The following is a 20,019-nucleotide window of genomic DNA, read 5'->3' on the forward strand; positions in this document are numbered from 1 at the left end:
CCTATTTATTTTAATCATGAAATTTATAACCATTAGAGAATAGTAGAAGAAGGGTTAGTAGAGTAAGAATAGAATAGTAGAATAGAGAATAAGAATAAGGGTTCTAAAGTCAGTCACATGTGATTCAAATCTTGGTTCCACTATGCATTAGGTTTGTGACCTTGGGCAAATTACTTAACATCTAAGAGAATTAGTTTTCTTCATCTGTAAATGGAGTTAGATTACTAGCTGTCTCAAAGGATTGCTCTAACAGTTATTTATGGTAATATAAAATCATAGTGAAAGTGAAATTTGCTAAGAGTATGTACAATATCATCATTGTCAGAAAATGAGAAAGTGAAACATACACTGATCTCAAAGAGTTCTCAATTCATATCCAAGATACATCTTTAAGTCTGCTTCAAGTTCTACATTTGTAGATTCAGAATAACATAAATGAGACATGTGGAGTCAGGAATGGAATTGAACTGAGGTGCAGGTCTTCTTATTGTAGATAAGCACTGTAAATCTTCCCTGGAGAGATGTCCTTTGATGTTTTAAAATGCATTACCATATTTTTATTATTAGATCAATTTTGTGACTCCCAAAGGTGAGGATTTATTCAGTGAGCCCTTCTTCTTCCAGGACAGCTTTAAAATATGAGTAGAATAGTGAAACTGGATGTGGCTTGTTATCAGTTTGAAATCAGAAATTGTGAACTTCAGTTTGGTACCTGATAACTGCAAAAAAATTTATATCTAAATTAAAAAATTATATCTACCTCTTTTATCAAATTATTGATGGACTCAAATAATAGAAATTTTGACTTTTTTAAAAAAAATGTTCTTTCTAAACGATTAGTAGTAATGAAAAATGAACAGAAGGGAGAAGAGATCAAAATAGTAAGAGTCTGTTTGAAATATATCTAGTCAGCTTTTTTATAAAGATCTGATTCTTGGCAATATAAGAATACTTATTATGGTACAGTCATACATTGGAATACTGTGCAGTTGCTTAAAAAAAAAACTGAAGCAGATTTATTTTCCTAATAAGAGGTAGCTTCCAATATAATAAAGCAATATGCAGGTCAGTGCTGTAATATGTTGCCACACTTTTTTTTTTTAAAAGGAAGATAGATCTGTGTATACTTGTGCCTGCATATTTTCATCTTTAGATTTCTGCATAGTTACATCTGAGGGAAGGAAATTTATTTTTCATTTTACACTGTTTTATACTATTTGAATTTTTAAAAAATCATATTTGTTGTATTGCCTTTAAACTTTTTAAAAAAGATTAATCGAAGCAAAAATGTTCTTGGCATTTTAGGCAATATATAAATGTTGGTGTTTGGTAAGAAATATTTTTTGCTGTTCATCTGTCATTGAAATCTTTTTTTTTTTTTGTAATTTAGAGTATCAGTAATGGTTAGTTCGAAAGTAAAGACAATTAAAGTCTGAGAATTGAGAAAAAAAGTTGTTTCTTCTGTTCTTAAAGTTGTATCGAGGTCCTGCATATAGATGCATAAAGTGGTAGTCTCAAAGTGATTGGGCACTTAAAATAAAAAGATATGAGTAGAGATTTTTTAATGTAAGCCCTCTGACCAAATCTGAAGTTTAGGTAGCTTTAGATAGCAGTATCATTATGGAGAAACCAGTTTCAAAAGAGAAGGAAAATAAGCACTGGCATTTATTGAGGGTCAGTAAGTTGTCAGGAGCTTTATGAAAATTATCTTGTTTAATCATCAGTATTCCCATGAGTAGGCATTAATTTACAAATGAAGAGAGCCAAGTTCCAGAGTAACCATGTAACTTTCTTAAAGTCCCAAATACTGAAAATTTGGTATTTGAATGTAGGTCTGACTGACTGCAAAAATCATTTTTCTGCTATTCCACAATGGACTCCTTTTGCAAAAGCATCTCTTCCTGCCTCATATGTACATTCTCTGTTGTAGCTATTTGGATGACCACTGTACAATATTTTTATTTTCTATCTTTCCAGTTGTAATAGTTTTGGTAGAATCAAGTTCTTCAGTTTGCCACATTTTTTATGCCTGCTATGTAAAGGGAGACCTGAGCTGTAATAGGATTTTTCTCTATTTTTAAAAGTAAAAGTTAAATGAGAATTCATTTCCCCCTATATATCCAGTCTGTTAGCTAGAAGGTATATTCTGTAGATTCTTCAGATCTCTGCAATTGGGCTTCTGCCCCCTCCCCCCTCAGATGTTCCTCCCACCAGGGTCACCCATGACCTTAGTGCTATAAATTCCAATGGGCGCTTTTCATTCAGATTTTGTCTTGCTATATGATACTGGATAGTTGATCACTTCCTTCTTTGTGGCTTACATCTAAGTGCTTTCAAGATTTTGCATTTATTATTTCATTTAATGCTTAAAGCCCCAGGATGTAAGTACTAGTACTATCTCCACTTTACGAATGAGAAAACTGAGGTTAGAAGAGGTTAAGAAACTTGTGCAGTGTCATGCAGCAACTCCCTATCCTATGTATACTTAGTGAAATGCTCTTTTCCTTTGGTTTCTAGGACAACTGGTTCTCTTTTATTTCTTTGCATTTCTTATTCTTCGGATGTGCCTCTTCCTGTGTCTACCCTTTAAATATTTGTCTTTCCTGGAAATCCATATTTCTCATTTCTTCTTGCCATGAATAATCTCCCTGGACACAGTTTACGAATGGTTTTAATCATCTATACTGATGGCTCCCAAACTCTTTCTCCAGTGTGCATGCACCACCTTAAGATCCAATTTGTCTGAAACGGAACTTACCACCTTCCTCCTTCCCACAAATCACAAATTTGCTGCTGCTTCTGTGTTCATTCTCTCAGTGGCATTATTAGCTACCCCAGTTACCCCAGCCAGAAACCTGGAAGTCCTAATGAGTCTGCCTTCTTCCCCTTACTCTCCTTCAACAAGTTTTGCTTTTTCTACTTTCTGAGTTTCTCTTGTGTTCATTTCTTCTCTCCAGCTGCACTGTCACTGCTCAAGTTCAAGCCTCATCTTTTGCTTGGGCTATTATAATAAAACTCTTAACTTCCCTTCAGCAAAACTTCAGCTTCAACCTACCCACAACATAACTGCTGGCATAACGGACACAGATCAGAGTGTGCTATACCCTTGAACCTCTGGATAAAATATAACCCCCTTAGCATGCCATTCAGGTCCTGTCCTGTCAGCAACTAGTGCTTGCCTCTGTCATCCAACCTTATCATCTCCTCTTCCTCCCTCACCCCTTATAATCTAAGAGTCCTGAAATCACTTGTAATTCATGCATATAAGTCATGATCTCTTTTTTCTCTTGGTGACTTTGCCCATGACGAGAATTCTTAGAATGCCTTCTTCCACCTTGTTCACTTATAAAACTCGTATTTATTCGTTATGGGACAGCTCGGTCATCACCTCCTCTAAGAAGTCTTCCTTTATCCCCCACCTGAGTTAGGAAACTCTCCAAGTGATCCCATGGTTCTGTGTTTTTATTTCTCATGGCATTTAATTCTCAAAGCTGCCTTGTTCCATGTGTGGCCCCAGGTTTACAAATGAACCTTTTCCATAGCCAGGAAATAAAAGAGTAAAAGTTAAAATATACGAATCTATTTTTCCTACTATTTATTAATTTTTATTTTGTTTTCCCCTAGAACTTTATGAAATCTTCCTCTCAAGAGCAAAAGAACGGTGGAAAAGCTTCAGTGAAACAAGTTCAGAGAATGATACCGAAGGTGTGACTTACTTATTTTTTTTTTTAAATAAAAATTTCTGGGTGAAAATCCAGTCAGTGAAGATACTAGTGTGATTTTTATCATGTGTCAGGAACTGTAGTAATTGCTTTACAACATTATCTCCTTTAATGTTAATAACCCTTTTAAGTAGGTGGTATTATCCTGAATGGTGTAAGAGGAAACTGAGGCTCAAAGTAGTTAACTTGTAAGCAGTGAAGCTGTGATGTAAACCCAGGTTTTTGGACCTCGGAACCCAAGATTTATTCACAACAGTAAGACTAATAATTAAAAAAAAATGAAGTATTTTTAAGCCAACTTTTAACTTAAAGATAGGTGGTCTTCTCTCCTCACTTAGGACCTATCTCCTTACTCACTGACTTTCACTCCCTAATACATTATTTATAATTCTTATCATGCCTTAGCCTTTGTTCATTTAATTAACTTATAGACCTCATCTTTCCCTCCACTCAGTTTTTTTCCCTAATCATTTTGGAGAAGATAGGAACACTTTTTTCCTGTTATCATTATTTATTAAATATAGATAAATTTATTCAGCCATCTCTTGTTCTTGAATAATGGAGAGCTATTTGTCTATCAGTCACCTTTCTTTCTATATTTGTTCTACTTCATAGATAGCAAACAATCGTCTCTTGCCAGTAAGTAAAACTCTAAAAATGAACATGCATTAGAATAGAGAAGTGGTATATATGGCAGAGTGGTTTTCTATGAGTATGTAAACAACTCTATTAAATTCCTTGAATACTCATCTTTCTATTTTAGAAGAGTGAACAGTAAGGTGGAGAAAATTGACTAAACAAGGTTAGAGAGAAGATTTGATTTTGAGAATGGTTCATATAAGTGTCATCCTGAGACCTGTTAGCTGTCAGCTATTTGTGGGAAACTAAAAGTGCAGGGAAGGTGAAGATGTAAGAAGCTTTACAATGGAAAGGCCTTAGCTGTTTCATAATTCTTTTTGAATTCATTTTATGAAGTATTGAAAGTATAAGAATTAAAATAGTCATTTACTTCTGAGCCATTTTTGTCATGATTAAGTGGTAAAAGTTGCACTTTAGTGGAAATTAATTGCATGTAATGAAGAATTGTTCCAGATAGAAACAGTACTCTGGGGCGCCTGGGTGGCTCAGTCGGTTAAGCGACTGCCTTCGGCTCAGGTCATGATCCTGGAGTCCCGGGATCGAGTCCCACATCAGGCTCCCTACTCAGCAGGGAGTCTGCTTCTCCCTCTGACCCTCCCCCCTCTCATGTGCTCTCTCTCTCTCTCTCTCACTCTCGCTCTCAAATAAATAAAATCTTTAAAAAAAAAAAAAAAGAAACAGTACTCTGTCTAAATTACTTATTTCTTATTACCTATGTATTTATAATTTGCAGTTGTCATTTAACTTTTTTTTTTCAAATATTACTTCTGCCTCAATTCTACTCTTTTTTGGACATGTATGTTAGACCATTTATCAGTGTCCTACAAGTCTTTCACTTAAAAAACAAATTTTTTTCTTTCTGTGCCTCAGTTTAGATGATTTTTATTGACCTGAAGTCAATTTTCACCAATCCTCTTTTTTCCTATATCCAGTCTATTAGATCTCTCCAATGAGTCTTTAATTTCAGATAATGTATTTTGTAATTCTAGAATGTCCATCTGGTGTTTTTTATAGATTCTTCTATTTCTCTGTGGAAATTCTTCATCTTTCCATTCCGTACATTTCTCCCCATCTTTTTCTCTATTTTCTTTAACATTTAACAGTTAATATTCTTGTTTGTTAATTCCAATACTGGGTCATCTTCAGGTCTGCTTCTGTTGGCTTGTTTTCCCCTTGATTATAAGTCATATTTTCCTGCTTCTTTGCATATCTTAAAATGTTTTACTCTCTGTCAGTCAACTGAAGTTGATGTTTCCCCTGAAGAGGAAGCATGCTGTTTTCTGTCAGGCAGTTGGATTATCACCTCAGTTCAATCAGTAACTGAGCTAGATTAGGCCGAGGTTTCAGCTTTAGATAAACTTAGTTCATCATGGGTTTCAAACATCTTGGTAGGAAGAACTGTCCTATTTTCATTATAGGCTTCTCCCTCTCCTGAGATACTCTCCCAAAAGCCTGGTAATTTTGGGTGATTTCCTTCTGCCTTTCCAGCCCAGCCTTTTGCACTACTAACACTCGGCAAAAGTCCCACAGGGGTAAACAAGTTATACATTCAGGTTCCTCCAGATTCTATCACATCAGTCATATTTGGCCATGAAAAAGCTCTTCTGGTTTGTCTTTTCCCAAACAGAGTACCTTTGTCTGTGGACGCTCAATCCCGAACTCATGCCCAGACGTGACACATGCCTCCAGGAAGAAAAATGGCTCTCTCTTTCTGGGATTTAAATCCTCTGGACCTCTCTGTGTCCACAGCATTCTTATGCCTTTTTTTTTTTCCACTTAATGCCTTTTTAAAAACCTTGTGCTATTTGAAACTTACTTGTTTTTTTTCCCAGTTGTTATTGTGGGAGTGATAGTCTGCTCTTACCTTGTATAAAAACTGGAAGTAGAAATCTTTCATATACCCTTCTGATAAATATATAAATATTTTTTTCATGTAAGAATTGCTCTAAGTTCCAGCAAAAGCTATGTGGCATTTCTTTAAATTTCTTTATTATTCATCTTTTAACTTTCCTTAAGTAACATATCGTCAATGCTATGTGATCATTCTGTATGTACAAGATTGAACTGGGTATAGCCAAGTAATCATTTTAATTTTATCTACCTGACAAATGCAGGTGTATCTGTTGCTGATCGGGAGGCCAGTCTGGAGTTAATTAAGTTGGACATATCCCGTACATTTCCATCCCTTTACATCTTTCAGAAGGTGGGGGTTTCTAATCAGTTGTAACTACTTTTTAAATTTTTTTGTAATCCAAGGCAACAAATTCTCAAATGCCTTTGTAAAAGGCAAAACTATAAAAATTAGAGACATTTATATAAAAGTGTGAAACTAGTAGGAAAATTCTAAAGGAATTTCTGTTATTTTGTCCCATTGACTGAATGCACTGCATTTAGCATAGCCCATAATATCTTTATTCATTAAGGTGAATTTCTTTGTCTTAGTTTTTATTCTGTAAGATATTTGAATTTTAACATTTTTGATTACTCAATTGGTAAAATGTAAAGAACATTTTCCCAAATCTTAGTTTTCCAGAATTACTATTGAAATACGAAAAAATGGTTCATAAAAATGATTTTGTGCATAGGCTGTCATGAGTTGCTTATACTTTATGAGAAGTGATTACATTTTGTATGTACTTTATATTTCACACATGGAATTTATTTAGATTGATAAAATGAAATAAAAATTTTTATCCATTAAGATTAAAATTATTAATAAACTTGATGTAGCTTGATGGTTTCCTTTTGCTAAAATTGTATTGTATGAAATGAAACAGTCTGTTTTCATCATAATCTTATTGTACCAAATCTAGAAATCTTTAAAATAGTACACAGACTGTATAACTTGCATCCATCAAGTGAGTTTATTTGGCTTTTTTTGTTGTTGTTCAGGATTAAATATTTTTATTAATTCTTTAGAGAACACATCTTACAGAGTGTATTTAGAATATTTCTGACAGTGATACAATATACTAACTAAAACTACTCATTTAGGAAATGCTGAACTTTATTTAAAAATTACTTATTTGGGAATTAACTTACAGACACGTATTTGTATAGTTTGACGTTTCATTTTTCTCTCCTAAGGGCGGCCCATATCATGATGTCTTACATAGTATCTTAGGGGCATATACGTGTTACAGACCTGATGTTGGTTATGTAAGTATTTGCTTCAATCTGGTTTTTTAATATAAACATTTTATCTATCTTATCAAAGTATCTTATGTTGTACTAGCTCCCAAATGTCTGTATCTCTCCGTCTTTTTTTCTTGGGCCTGTCAACTGACCCAGAGACGAATCTTCCCAGGGGCTTGCGAGACTGCCTGCCAGGTTTCTGGGAGAGCTACTGGGGGCTTTATTATTCAGTTTGTAAACTTGTATTAATTGCCACTGCTGTTGGTGTGGTGCCTCCTCCCTGTGCCTGTGCCTCTAGAGAGAAACTTCTTCTATTATGTTGGGTTTTGGGAAAGATAGACACCTGTCCGTACAGAATAGAGGAGGGGATTTGCTCCTTTTATAAATTTTCAGCCGATCCTTTGGTTGGAACTTTAGTCTTACCCCCCAATTTCAGAGTGGCATGATAACTCCAGTTTCTGAGCCTTCCAGATTTGTGGCAGAATTGGTTTGCTGCTTATTGGCTTCTTCTGCAGATATCTTAGTTTCAACATTCTCCATTTAGTTACAATTTCTAGAATGCTAGTGACATTTTTATTTACTGTTTATATTATTTTCCATTCTCTTTGTCCTCCTAGGCTAATAATTTTTTTTTTCTTTAACGTCATTTTAGTTGGATTTGGGAGGGATCAAAGAAAAATGTGAGTGTTCAGTTTGCCATGTTTAATTGGAAGTCATAAAACCTCATCATCTCACCTTTGTCTTTTTTTTTTTTAGATTTTATTTATTAGAGAGAGTGAGCAAGAGAGAGAGAGAGAGTGCGCGCAAAAGCAGGGGGGAGGGGCAGAGGGAGAAGCTCCTGGTGAGCAGGGAGCCCAATGTGGGACTCAGTCCCAGGACCCTGGGATAATGACCTGAGCCAAAGGCAGACACTTAATAACTGAGCCACCCAGCCATCCCCAAAATAAAACCTTTTAAAAATGTGAAAATTACATAATGTTTTTACTATTCTATGACATAATACATGAGCAAGAGAGTTTAGACTCTTCATTCAGATTTCACTTTCTCCATAAGGACTACTTGGACCATCTTCTTAATATAAAACTTGCCCCATTCCCAAACTTGGCACTTCCCCCCTTTATTTGTCCTGTAGCACTTGTCACCTTTTAATGTAACATGATTTATTTGTTGTTTATACAAAGGTCATGATCCCAGAGTCCTGGGATCGAATCCCTGCATCGGGCTCCTTGTTCAGCTGGGAGTCTGCTTCTCCCTCTGCCTGCCATTCCCCCTGCTGGTTCTCTCTCTCTCTCTCTCTCTCTCTCTCCCTCTCCCTCCCCCCCAATAAATGAATAAATAAAAATCTTAAAAAAAAAAAAAAAAGGTTTTATTTTTAAGTAATCTTAAAATTACCCAATATGGGGCTCAGATTTACAACCCTGAGATCAAGAGTCACATGCTCTACCAACTGAGCCAGCCAGGTGCCCTTATAATGTTCACATTTTTAAGTTGACATTTAAATTTCTTTCATCATGAGTTTATAAAGGATTTAATGTTTAGCACTTGCTAAGTATTATTTTAAAATAAAACTCTCGTATCTCTTTTAAAAAGTGTAGCCAATGGAATTTAAACAATGTAATGATTTTATATACATCATCCATTTAAAAAAAAACGTATGAGATATGTAGCTGTCAAATAACTATGTTGTACACCTGAAACTAATATATGTCAAGTGTACTTTAATTTAAAAAAAAAAACAAGAGAAAACAGGCGCCTGGGTGGCTTAGTCGTTAAGCATCTGCCTTCGGCTCAGGTAATGGTCCCAGGGTCCTGGGATTGAGCCCTGCTTCGGGCTCCCTGCTCAGCGGGAAGCCTGCGTCTTCCTCTCCCTCTCCCACTCCCCCGCTTGTGTTCCCTCTCTCACTGTGTCTCTCTCTGTCAAATAAATAAAATCTTAAAAAATATATATATATGTATATATATATATATGAACAAACCCTACATTAATATTTTACAAATTATGCAGATTAGCTCTTTGAATTCATGTAAAATGACCACAATATAACCTGATAATGCCAAACCTTAATGGCACACCAGTCAGCCAAATCAGATTTATTTTATGAGATAAGAGAATAGTATAAACTATGTTGGAATATATATTTCATGATATTATTTGACGAAATAGGTTTTTAATTAATTACATTAATGAATAACACATGCTGAATCAATAAATCACACAAAAGTTTTATTTCTGGAATTTATTCAGTATATCTTGAAAAAAATTGGTAATGGTTCATATTCCGGTTGTGAACCAGCTTAAAAGAAGGGCACCGAGGGCACCAATCTATATTACTGTTTTCTTTATTTGTTCTCCCTGGGACTCTCCCTCAGTGGCTGTGCATTCTTTGATAGAAGGTGGTATGGAAGAGGTGAGGTCACCAAATGAAAGCTGTTACTGCTCATCTCTGTTCTACAAGTAATGAAATTCAGTCCTATTTCTATTCACCTGTGACAGAAAGCCATGGGCTTTCCCCAAATGGTATTTCAAATTATCCTTTTGTTTCACATTTCATTTTTCAGAGCAGTTCCCCATCATAAATTATAGGATGAGTGAGGACTGTGACTTTCACTTGCTGCTGTGAATGTAATGACATTCTTAGGCAAACCATGTGTAGAAAGCAAACGTGTAAACATTCTTAGGCAAACCATGTGTAGAAAGCAAATGTGTAAATGGAGGATATGGGAATGGATTCCTTTAAAATAATCCATGATGGTGTACCATGGACTCTCTGGAAAGTATTCTTTGTGTTTCCAGGGCGCCCTCTTCCCAGTTTAAGACCACTGCTGTCTAGATTGTTGAATTGTATTCTTTTTCTGCTGTGAGGAAATGGTTATAAGTTCCTTCTGAGTAGAATAAAACTCTAGAATCCTGAGTATCAGCTGTCTGTAGGTCCTCTAACACAAGCTTTCTCCTTTGCAGCAAGGGAGTAGGTAGTTATTATTTTGCCTGGACTGTGTCTACTATAAACTGGGGTGGGGCTGGAAGTTCGGTATATCGTAATCATAAAGGTGGAAGTGAGAAGACACATTTCCCAGTATCTCAGGGGGGGTCAAACTGTAGCCCAGGATTCAGATATTACTGTAAGAACTTTGTAAGCTTTGTAACTTTCCCACGTTGATTTTTTTCATGATAGCTCTCCATTTATCTATAGTGATTATCAGCAAAACTAAAACAAGAAAGATCCGTGTGCATGTGTGCAAGGGGAATAAAGAATGGGGAATCTGAGTAGATGACCTCCTCCTATGACCTAGGCAGGCATAAGGGAAGGAAGAAAGACTTCAAGAAACAGAAAGTTGGTGGGTTACACAGGTACTTCAATGGGTGAAGTTTTACTACTTTTTTTTTTTAAGTAACCAAATGCCCGATGTGGGGCTTGAACCCACAACCCTGAGATCAAGAGTTGCATGCTTTACTTACTGAGCCAGCCAGGTGCCCCTAAAGTTTTATTTCTTAAGCTGAGTGGTCTATACATCAGGTGTTGTTGTTGTTGTTGTTTTAATTGTTTGTGGGGTTTTGGTTTGTCAAATTTTTATTTTGAATAACTTCAAACTAACAGAAAGATTGCCCTAGCTTTATCCCACCCCCACTTCCAAGATTCTTTCAGAGTTATATGTGGCATATTGCCTTAGTCTCCTTTAATCTAGAACAGTTCTTTAGCCTTTTCTGTCTCTCAGAACTGTAACAATTTTGAAAAGTCAAGCCTGTAACACTTTTTTTTTTTTTAAGATTTTTATTTATTTATTTGACAGAGAGTGAGACAGCAAGAGAGGGAACACAAGCAGGGGGAGTGGGAGAGGGAGAGGGAGAAGCAGGCTCCCTGGAGCCTGATGCGGTTCTCCATCCCAGGACCCTGGGATCATGACCTGAGCTGAAGGCAGACGCTTAACGCCTGAGCCACCCAGGCGCCCCAAGCCTGTAACACTTTTGATACTTTTACAGTAGTTTCCTGACCATTTCCTCATGATTAGATTAAGGCTATACATTTTTCATAGAAATACTACATAAATGATGTGCTTATTTTGGTACATCACATCACAAGTTGATAAAACATTCAGAATATTCAGAAAAATTGGACTTTGAAGATACTGTAGAAATAACTTTATTTTTCTTATTTTCTTGTCATGTATGCAAACGAGTGATACATGATAAATCTGAATGAGCTTCAAATAGCTCTGTGATTTGATGCATCATCAAATAAAAATTCTGGGAAAGCATTGTCTTTAATAGGCAATATTTTCCTTTTTTAGTGTTATGTAAAATAGTGTTTCTTAAACAGCATCTTAGATTCAATTAAATATATTAATTCCTTTATTTGCTACCCGTCTGTTAGAGACAGCTAACAGCTTGCCCCTTGCATCTATCCCGCAAGTTTTGTGGCATTAAGAATATAATTGTGAACAAACAGACATGCTCTTGTCTCTGTACTGTTTTAGTTTCCTATTGTTGCCGTAACAAAATGCCACAAACTTAGTGGCTTTAAACAATACAAATTTATTATCTGGCAGCTCTGGAGATGAGAAGTCTGAAAGTCAAGGTATTAGCTGGGTAGTTTTCCTTCTGGAGGCTCTAGGGAAGAATCCATTTCCTTGCCTTTTCAAGATTCTAGAAGCTGCCTACATTCCTTGGCTCTTGACCCCCCACCTCTATCTACAAAGCCAGTCGTGTAGCATCCTCAAATCTCTCTGTGACTCTCCTACCTCCCCATTTCCCTCTTTCATTTGTAAGGACCCTCATGATGATTACATTGGGCCCACCCACATAATTGAGGATAATCTTACCATCACAAAATCCTTAATTTAATCACATCTGCAAAGTCCCATTTGCCTTGTAAGATAACACTTTCACAGGTTCCAGGGATTAAGATGTGGATGTCTTCCTGGGCATGTTATTCTGCCTGCCACAGGCTCTATCCTCATGGAATTTATACTCCAAAAAATCAAATGGGGGATTACTGTAGATTTTGTAAAGAGCACTCAGAAGAAGCCAGGGAAGTAGGAGGAGAACAAAGAAATACTGGATCACAGAAGCAAAGGGAATTCTAAGAGTGTAGAAAAGTGCCCGTTGGGTTTTCCAAGTTATTGGTTATCCTGACAAGAGGAATTTCAAGATCTGCTAGTAATGGAGTGGGAATCCAAACTGACATACTGAAAATAAAAATCTCAAAGGGAGCTGAGAAAGTAGAAATAGTGATTGTAGGCAAACCTTCAAAATATTTGGATGGGAAAAAGAGACAGTGGTTTCATTTTAAATACTGTTAGTGTTGTTTTTGGGTAAGTGTATTATGCAAATCTCTACCAGAAGTAAGTGCCTGATGAAGTTTCTTTAAAGAATGAGCAGGAGTTCCATATAATTTATCTGCTCAGAAATGTACAACAGTTGTCCATAACTCACAAGCAAGCATCTGTGTAGCTGAGCTTTTTCCTCAAGGCTTTCCACTGTTTGTAACTGCATCCTGCTTAAGTTCTACCAGTATAAAGATTGTGCTCCAGTTGGGCTGGTCATGTGTGTCTTTGCTCATATTTCTTTCTTTCTTGGGAAGGTTTTTTTCTTATTTCTTTGTCCTGCTTTTCAAGGAACCCAGCCTTCCTGTCCACCCTCCCACCACCTCTTCTGTCTTAGAACTTAGCACTTCTTAGATATTTCTTTTATTCTTGGTTCCTCACTTTCTACCTCAGACAGATGTGCTGTGACAATGAAAACAGTCACCAGATTTTCACTATCCTCTACTTTGAAAGACTTCAGATTGAGAGAAAATCAAAGCGAGATTAGTACACGGAGATAGGCTTTTGTAGCAAGTAAAAGCTGATACTTTCTTTTTTTCCAAAAATTTCCCTAATTCTTTTTAAACCACAGCACATAAACAAGAAATTTAAGATTAGGGAGATTTCATAGTTATTGGCAGGTCCTCTGTATTTACTTTCATTGACAAATAAAAAGAAAACTTGATTAATTCTACTTTAATATCACCTAATAAGTTTTAAGCAATACAATAATATAAACTGTTCAGAAGTATTGTAAGCACATTTTGATTAATTTCTTTTCTCTTTGAAGGTCCAAGGGATGTCCTTCATAGCAGCAGTTCTCATTCTCAATTTGGAAGAGGCAGATGCCTTCATTGCATTTGCAAACCTCCTCAATAAGCCTTGCCAGTTGGCCTTTTTTCGTGTGGATCACAGCATGGTATGAACATTTGGAAGGAATCGTGTTTTCCTTTGACTGTCAGTTTCTGTAGTCTGAATGCTCTTTTAGAGTGAAAAGCAGTAATTAGAAGACCAAACTAATCTGATCTAAAATAAGTTTTTCATTGAACTATAGTTTTACAAATGCTTGATGAAAAGACTTAGAAAGAAGTGCTAAGCAAGATTTTCTTTTAATTTTATTAAGGATTTAATTTCTCTATTTCTAAAGTATACTCTTTAATAACTTTATTGATATTTCTATCTTTAGATGTTGAAATATTTTGCAACATTTGAAGTATTTTTTGAAGAAAACCTCTCCAAACTATTTCTTCATTTCAAATCTTATAGTCTTACACCAGACATATACTTGATAGACTGGTAAGTCATAACATAAATAAAATACAATTAAAAGAAAAACTTCTTGTGTATTTTAGGAACTAGAGTAAATCTCACGCACATGATTATACATATAAAAACTCCTTCCCTTACAAAGAGAGAAACTCTGACATTTTTGTGGGGAGGCATTTGATTAAGAACATGGACTCTGGGCTAAAACCAGAATCCCTCAATTTGTGTTTTAGTTTCTTATCTATAAAATGGGAATAATATCTGTATCTTGGGTTGCAGTGAGAGTGTTTTACTTCACTTACCTCCTTCAGTGCCTGCATGCTACACTCTCAGGGGAGAGAGCCATTTCTTTATCATTCTTAACACACAAGAGCTTATGATAGTTATGATAGTGTTTTTTTGTTTTGTTTTGTTTTGTTTTTACCGAGGGCTTTGTTTTTTTCAAGGCTTTATCATGCTTTTTGACAGAGGAATGATGCCTTATTTAGGTGCTAGTGTCTTTTTTCAACATTGCAATTACAACTCTTCCTTGCTGAGGAGTCTTGTGAGCCATCACCAGTTGATTATACAATGGTGGGGTGGTGAATTTTGCCAAAGGGATGGAGCAGTTATCTTAAGATAGGTTGTTAAGAGTACATATGAAACATTCAAACCTTAAATCCCAGTCATCAATTCAGTGGATTTCGTGAAAATACTAAGTTTCCATATAGAAAAATAATTAATGGCCTTGATCAAATATGCTATATTCCCAGTTGTTTGGGGCTTCTTTTATTTAAGCTTTTTTTTTTCCACCTGGAAAATGATTTATAATTTTTTTCTTTAAATTTTTTATTGTTATGTTAATCACCATACATTACATCATTAGTTTGTGATGTAGTGTTCCATGATTCATTGTGCATAACACGCAGTGCTCCACGCAGAACATGCCCTTTTTAATACCCATCACCAGGCTAACCCATCCCCCCACCCCCCTCCCCTCTAGAACCCTCGGTTTTATTTAAGCTTTTTAAAAAACTTAGTTATATTTCAGTGTGTTCTTTATTCCCCCAGTGCAAAAAAGGTGGTTTTATTAAAGCATGGGGACAAGACACAAGGGTAGAAAGAGCTGCCTCAGTGTATATTCTTTTCTATTTCCACTAGGAACATTAAGAGTTCTTCTGGGAAGGCCCCAAGATAATGGGGAGAAGAAAGGTTTTATGTTATGAGACCCAGAAGCCCAAGGTCAAATACTAAATCTGTAGAGAAAGGGGAAAAATACTCAATTGTCAGTCTTGAGGAGTGTGAACAGAAGGCAAACCAGTATCACAGTTGGTAATAGGGAGCAGAATGTAACTAATAGTACTGTGCACGTCCTAGGCACTGCTGGTACCTGCTGTCATTTTGAGCAATGAATTACTATTCTCTGTACTACCAGGGGTGTGCTTTTATTATGCAATTAAATACGTGTTTATAATTTAAGAAATAGACATGGATTTTTGTTTCATTGCCTTTGTTGAACTTACTACATACAAATCCCAGAATCATGCAAGAAAAAAGAGGAATAAATAAGTGGCAGTGCTAAAGGTTAGGGGTAGGGAGGAGGGGGGCAAAGAGCCTTTAGTTCCCTTCCTCAAGTTTCATCAGCACTGCCTCAAATAAACACAGTCTTTGTAAAGAAAAATGTGTACTTTGGGAGCACCTGGCTCAATCAGTAGGGCATGCAACTCTTGACCTCAGGGTTGTAAGCTTGAACCCCACATTGGGTGTAGAGATTACTTAAAAAAAAAAAAAAAAGGTGTGCTTTGCCAAGGCAACTTCAAGAGAAGTTCTTTAGCACCTACTGTCCCTATTTCCCCAACCAGAATGCCACCCTAAAGCACCACTGGATAAAGAATGACATGATCAGACATTGTCAGAAAAGATGGGAAAAACCATTTTGGTGATTCTGTTGGAGCTATACATGCTCCAAAAGCAGTAGTAAGTAAAGTTTGGTAAAGGGGAAAAAAACCAGTAGATGTTTGTGGTAGGAGAAAAGAGAGAAGTCAGATTATGATTTTTTTATTTAGGTTACTAAAAGGTGATACTTGGATTCCTCATACAATAAGTAACTTTTATTGAGCCTTTCTTATGTGCCAGGCACTGTTCTGAATACATTTGTTCCTTTAATTTTCAAAACAATCCTGAGAGGTAGGTAATATTATTCTTTGTTTACTAATGAGGAAACGGAGGCACAGCAAGGGTGGATATCTTGCTCAAGGTAACATCACTAATGTCAAACTCAGACATTCTGGTTTCAGAGCCCATCCCCTTAACCACTAGGTGTTTTTGCCACTCTTAATTTGTATTAGGACATGTCTCTGTGGAAGGTTGTAAATTACTTTTACTTACTTTCCTGCTATTCAAATTCTTTGAAGCAAGGAGTCATATCTTATTTATCTTTTTATCCCTAATTAAGCACTGTTCTTTTTATAGAGAGATGATTAATAAGTGAATGAATAAATGAATGAAAAATTTCAATGACTATTTTCTCCCTAATTTTAGGATCTTCACACTATATAGCAAATCACTACCACTTGATCTGGCCTGTCGAGTCTGGGATGTATTTTGCAGAGATGGGGAGGAATTTTTATTTAGGACTGGATTAGGAATCCTCCGATTATATGAAGATATTCTCCTACAAATGGACTTTATTCATATAGCACAGTTTCTAACTAAATTGCCAGAAGATATCACATCAGAAAAGCTGTTCAGCTGTATTGCAGCCATTCAGATGCAGAATAGCACCAGAAAATGGACTCAGGTAGAGTGACCTTTTCCTACTTCTTCTAATGGATGTGTTAAAACAATCAGTTGACTTCTTACAAAAAAATGTATTTCTCAAATGGTAGTGCTTAATTAAAAAACAGCAAAAAATAATTTTTGACTTTGAAAAGGTAAGAGTTTAAAGCAGATTGCACCTCTCTCAGCTATACAAACCTATGGTTTTATTTTTATGTAAGTCCAGTAACTTTGGTTTGTTTTTTTCGTTCTTTTTTTTTACTTTGGTATTTCAAATAGACAACAATTGTATCAGTCACATACTGGATGGCTCAGTTGGTTAGACATCTGACTGGGTGGGTGGCTCAGTTGGTTAGACGTCCAACTCTTGGTCTCTGCTCAGGTCTTGATCCCAGGGTCATGAGTTCAGGCCCCATGCTGGGCTCTACTCTAGCATGGATCCTACTTAAATAAAAACAAAAACCACCTACCTTATGCTAAGTATTTGCAATAGAAAGAATATAATGCATGATCCTGGCTTTTTAGATGCTTAGTCCTGTTAGGGAAGCAAATATTGGCAGTCAAAGTTAAGTGCCATAAAAGCATTATCACTTGCTCCTTGAATGATAGACAGTAGGCATCATAAGCTCACAGTTTTATTGCTTATGAAAATGAAATGTAAGAATATGGATCCAGAAAATGTTCTGTTACCAAATAGTAATTTCAGAATATTTGGCAAGTGATGAAAACTGAAATCTAATTATATACCATAAAATTGGGCTGAAACGAACAAGAGGATTTAAGAATAGCAGTCTTCCAGAGGACTTCCAGAGGAGTTAAAGATACTAAAGCTTTTTCATATTAATAAACTATAGTTACTTCAATCTCTTTAATCTATGTGGTAGTTAATTTTGAGGATTAATCTTTCCTTTATATAATTTCCAGGTCTTTGCATCTGTAATGAAGGATATTAAAGAAGGAGACAAGAATAATAGTCCTGCTCTGAAAAGCTAATCTTCAAAATTAACAGACTAATTGAAACATAAATAATGTGGTTTTGATAAAAGTTTTTCGTTTCCTATGTAAAAAGCATGGAAGAAAATGTTGGCGAAATCTAAAAGAATCAAGACATGGGAAACTGCTGATTTTGAATTCCATGGCTGAAGTAAATGAAATGAGTAACTGATTGACAGTATTAATAAAAAAGTATTTTGTAGGGAGAGCCATTTTACAAAGGGGAAAGTTTAAATGGCTAGTTCATACTCCATAATTTGGAGTGGAACAGTTTAATGCAATAAACTTTTTTAACAGCTTTGGAGATTATTCAAATTTTTACATCTTTTCTTTTTTTAACAATTACCATAAAAGCACTTTGGAGGTCAGAGCAGGATTGTTAAATACTACTTTAACTTCCAAAATACTATTTGAAATAAACACCTTAATACAAATATTATCTCCAGTTCCAACCTTTTGAAGATATTAGAGACCAAGAGAAAGCAAGTTTGATTGTAAATTATTTAAGTTGCTGAAGTTGTTGCCTTCATTCACAGGTTGGGGCAAATTTGGGTTTTCTGGGAACTGGAAATACTGGTGGGAGCTTGTTTCACATTTGTTTAGGTGTTTTTCCACAGTATCATGTCTGTTTGTTTTTGAAGGAAAATTGTTTCTTAAGTAATTCCTATCACTCAAAGAATTTCAGCCTTTCTGTTTCTAGTCTGAGGAGTTATTCATCTAGTAATTTAAGGAAGCTAACTGGTAGAAGGAAAGTTCTTTGCACTTTAGTGGACTGAAGACTTGATTTTGGAAGTAAGTCCATATATATAAATGAGATTTTTCACTGGTAAGAGTAAAACATATGAATTCTGAGAGTTCTGAAATAGCATGCTACTTGGCAAGACTTTAAACTTTTTAGTTAAAATTCCTTCACTGTCTGTAGAAACAAAATTTAATTCTGGTTTTAAATTTGAAATCTTAATATGTAGCCAAGTCTATGACTTGTAAAACACTGTGCATAATTTTCTAATCAATGGAAATAAGCATAAAAGAAAAAGATAAAATTAACTTTTTTCTAATGAGTCTAACTTTGATGGTATAGTGGATAAAGAAATTAATTATTGGTAAATCAATATGAAATTTATTATAACATGTTTAATCCTTGAACCTAAAATAAATCACTCGAGTATTGTAAGTGATATCTCTATAATGTGCTCTTTGGTTAATAATTAGATGTACAGTGTGCTTTTATGTTTGCAGTTTGGTTTAAAACAACACTTGAGCATACTATTTCTGTTAGTGGTATATAGTCTTCAAACTAACAAGCCTGACAACCTTGTTAGTTCAGTGACTGCCTCTGTAGGACTGTGGGACCAGATGGTGTCCATATATTTTTACCCCATGGGTCATTCTAGCCTAGGGACCACTAGTGGAACCCTCAGCAGTTAACTCCTATCTTAGGAGCTTACTTAGTGGAAACTGGTATTGTAATAAATATTGAGGGAGTACCCAGGGTCTTAATAGGTTTTAGAGTGACATTTTAACTCTGGTAACTACTTCCTTGATATTGGTGACCCTGATCAGAGGGAATGTAATCCCTGGCAGTAATCTCATTGAAGTTATATTACCTGCTTAAATTTAATCTTAACTTGTGCGTATTTGTTTCCTGAGTTTGACCTGAATTACTGTATTTCTTTTTCTCATTTTTATTATTGTACAGTTTCTTTACCTTTCAAATATAAATGTGTATATAAAATGTAAATACAAGGAATTCACTAAAAACCACTATTAATAATTACTGTGTAAATAAAACTTGTAAGCAGAGTAATTACTTGAAATGAGTCTTCATTACTTCGGGGATAACTGGTTCATTTAACAACATTTGGACGAAAAAAAAGGAATTTTTTCCCCCCAGTTTCTCTTCCAAGGGATATTCTAGTCCTTCAGCCTCTTGAGACTCTCAATACTGGCAGCTCAAATATTACCCTGCATCTTCCTTTGAACCTCCTCTACAGGCAGTATAGGGTTATATAACACGGTCAGTGTATGACAGGAGTTTTTTTGGTTAAAGTATATTTTCAATTAAAAAATAAGTTTTCCTAAAATCTTCAAGATTATGTGAAATTTAATATGTATAATATGTTTCATTAGTCTGTTTTATATAAATATAAGTATATATATAATTTCTTACTTCATTGTCCTTTCAGCCCAGGTATACATTGTATTA

The 20,019-nt window shown here is 35.4% G+C and overlaps 1 protein-coding gene across 4 annotated transcripts in view; it reads left to right on the forward strand.

Moving 5' to 3' along the window:
• Positions 1 to 19,620, forward strand: part of TBC1D12 (TBC1 domain family member 12) — a 97,683-nt gene extending 78,063 nt beyond the window's left edge. For 3 of the 4 annotated variants that reach the window (XM_027595249.1, XM_027595267.1, XM_027595260.1), the window contains 7 exons: positions 3,625 to 3,705; positions 6,476 to 6,564; positions 7,449 to 7,520; positions 13,588 to 13,716; positions 13,984 to 14,093; positions 16,584 to 16,842; positions 17,745 to 19,620. In XM_027595249.1, coding sequence (XP_027451050.1) covers positions 3,625 to 3,705; positions 6,476 to 6,564; positions 7,449 to 7,520; positions 13,588 to 13,716; positions 13,984 to 14,093; positions 16,584 to 16,842; positions 17,745 to 17,813 — 809 coding nt within the window. In that variant the 3' untranslated portion in view covers positions 17,814 to 19,620. Of the gene's footprint in view, positions 1 to 3,624; positions 3,706 to 6,475; positions 6,565 to 7,448; positions 7,521 to 13,587; positions 13,717 to 13,983; positions 14,094 to 16,583; positions 16,843 to 17,744 lie in introns of those variants that run through there. The other variant, XM_027595254.2, reaches the window with a different exon arrangement.
• Positions 19,621 to 20,019: the final 399 nt, after the last annotated feature.

The sequence above is a fragment of the Zalophus californianus genome, chromosome 15, assembly GCF_009762305.2.
Source record: "Zalophus californianus isolate mZalCal1 chromosome 15, mZalCal1.pri.v2, whole genome shotgun sequence".
NCBI classification, from domain to species: Eukaryota; Metazoa; Chordata; class Mammalia; order Carnivora; family Otariidae; genus Zalophus; species Zalophus californianus.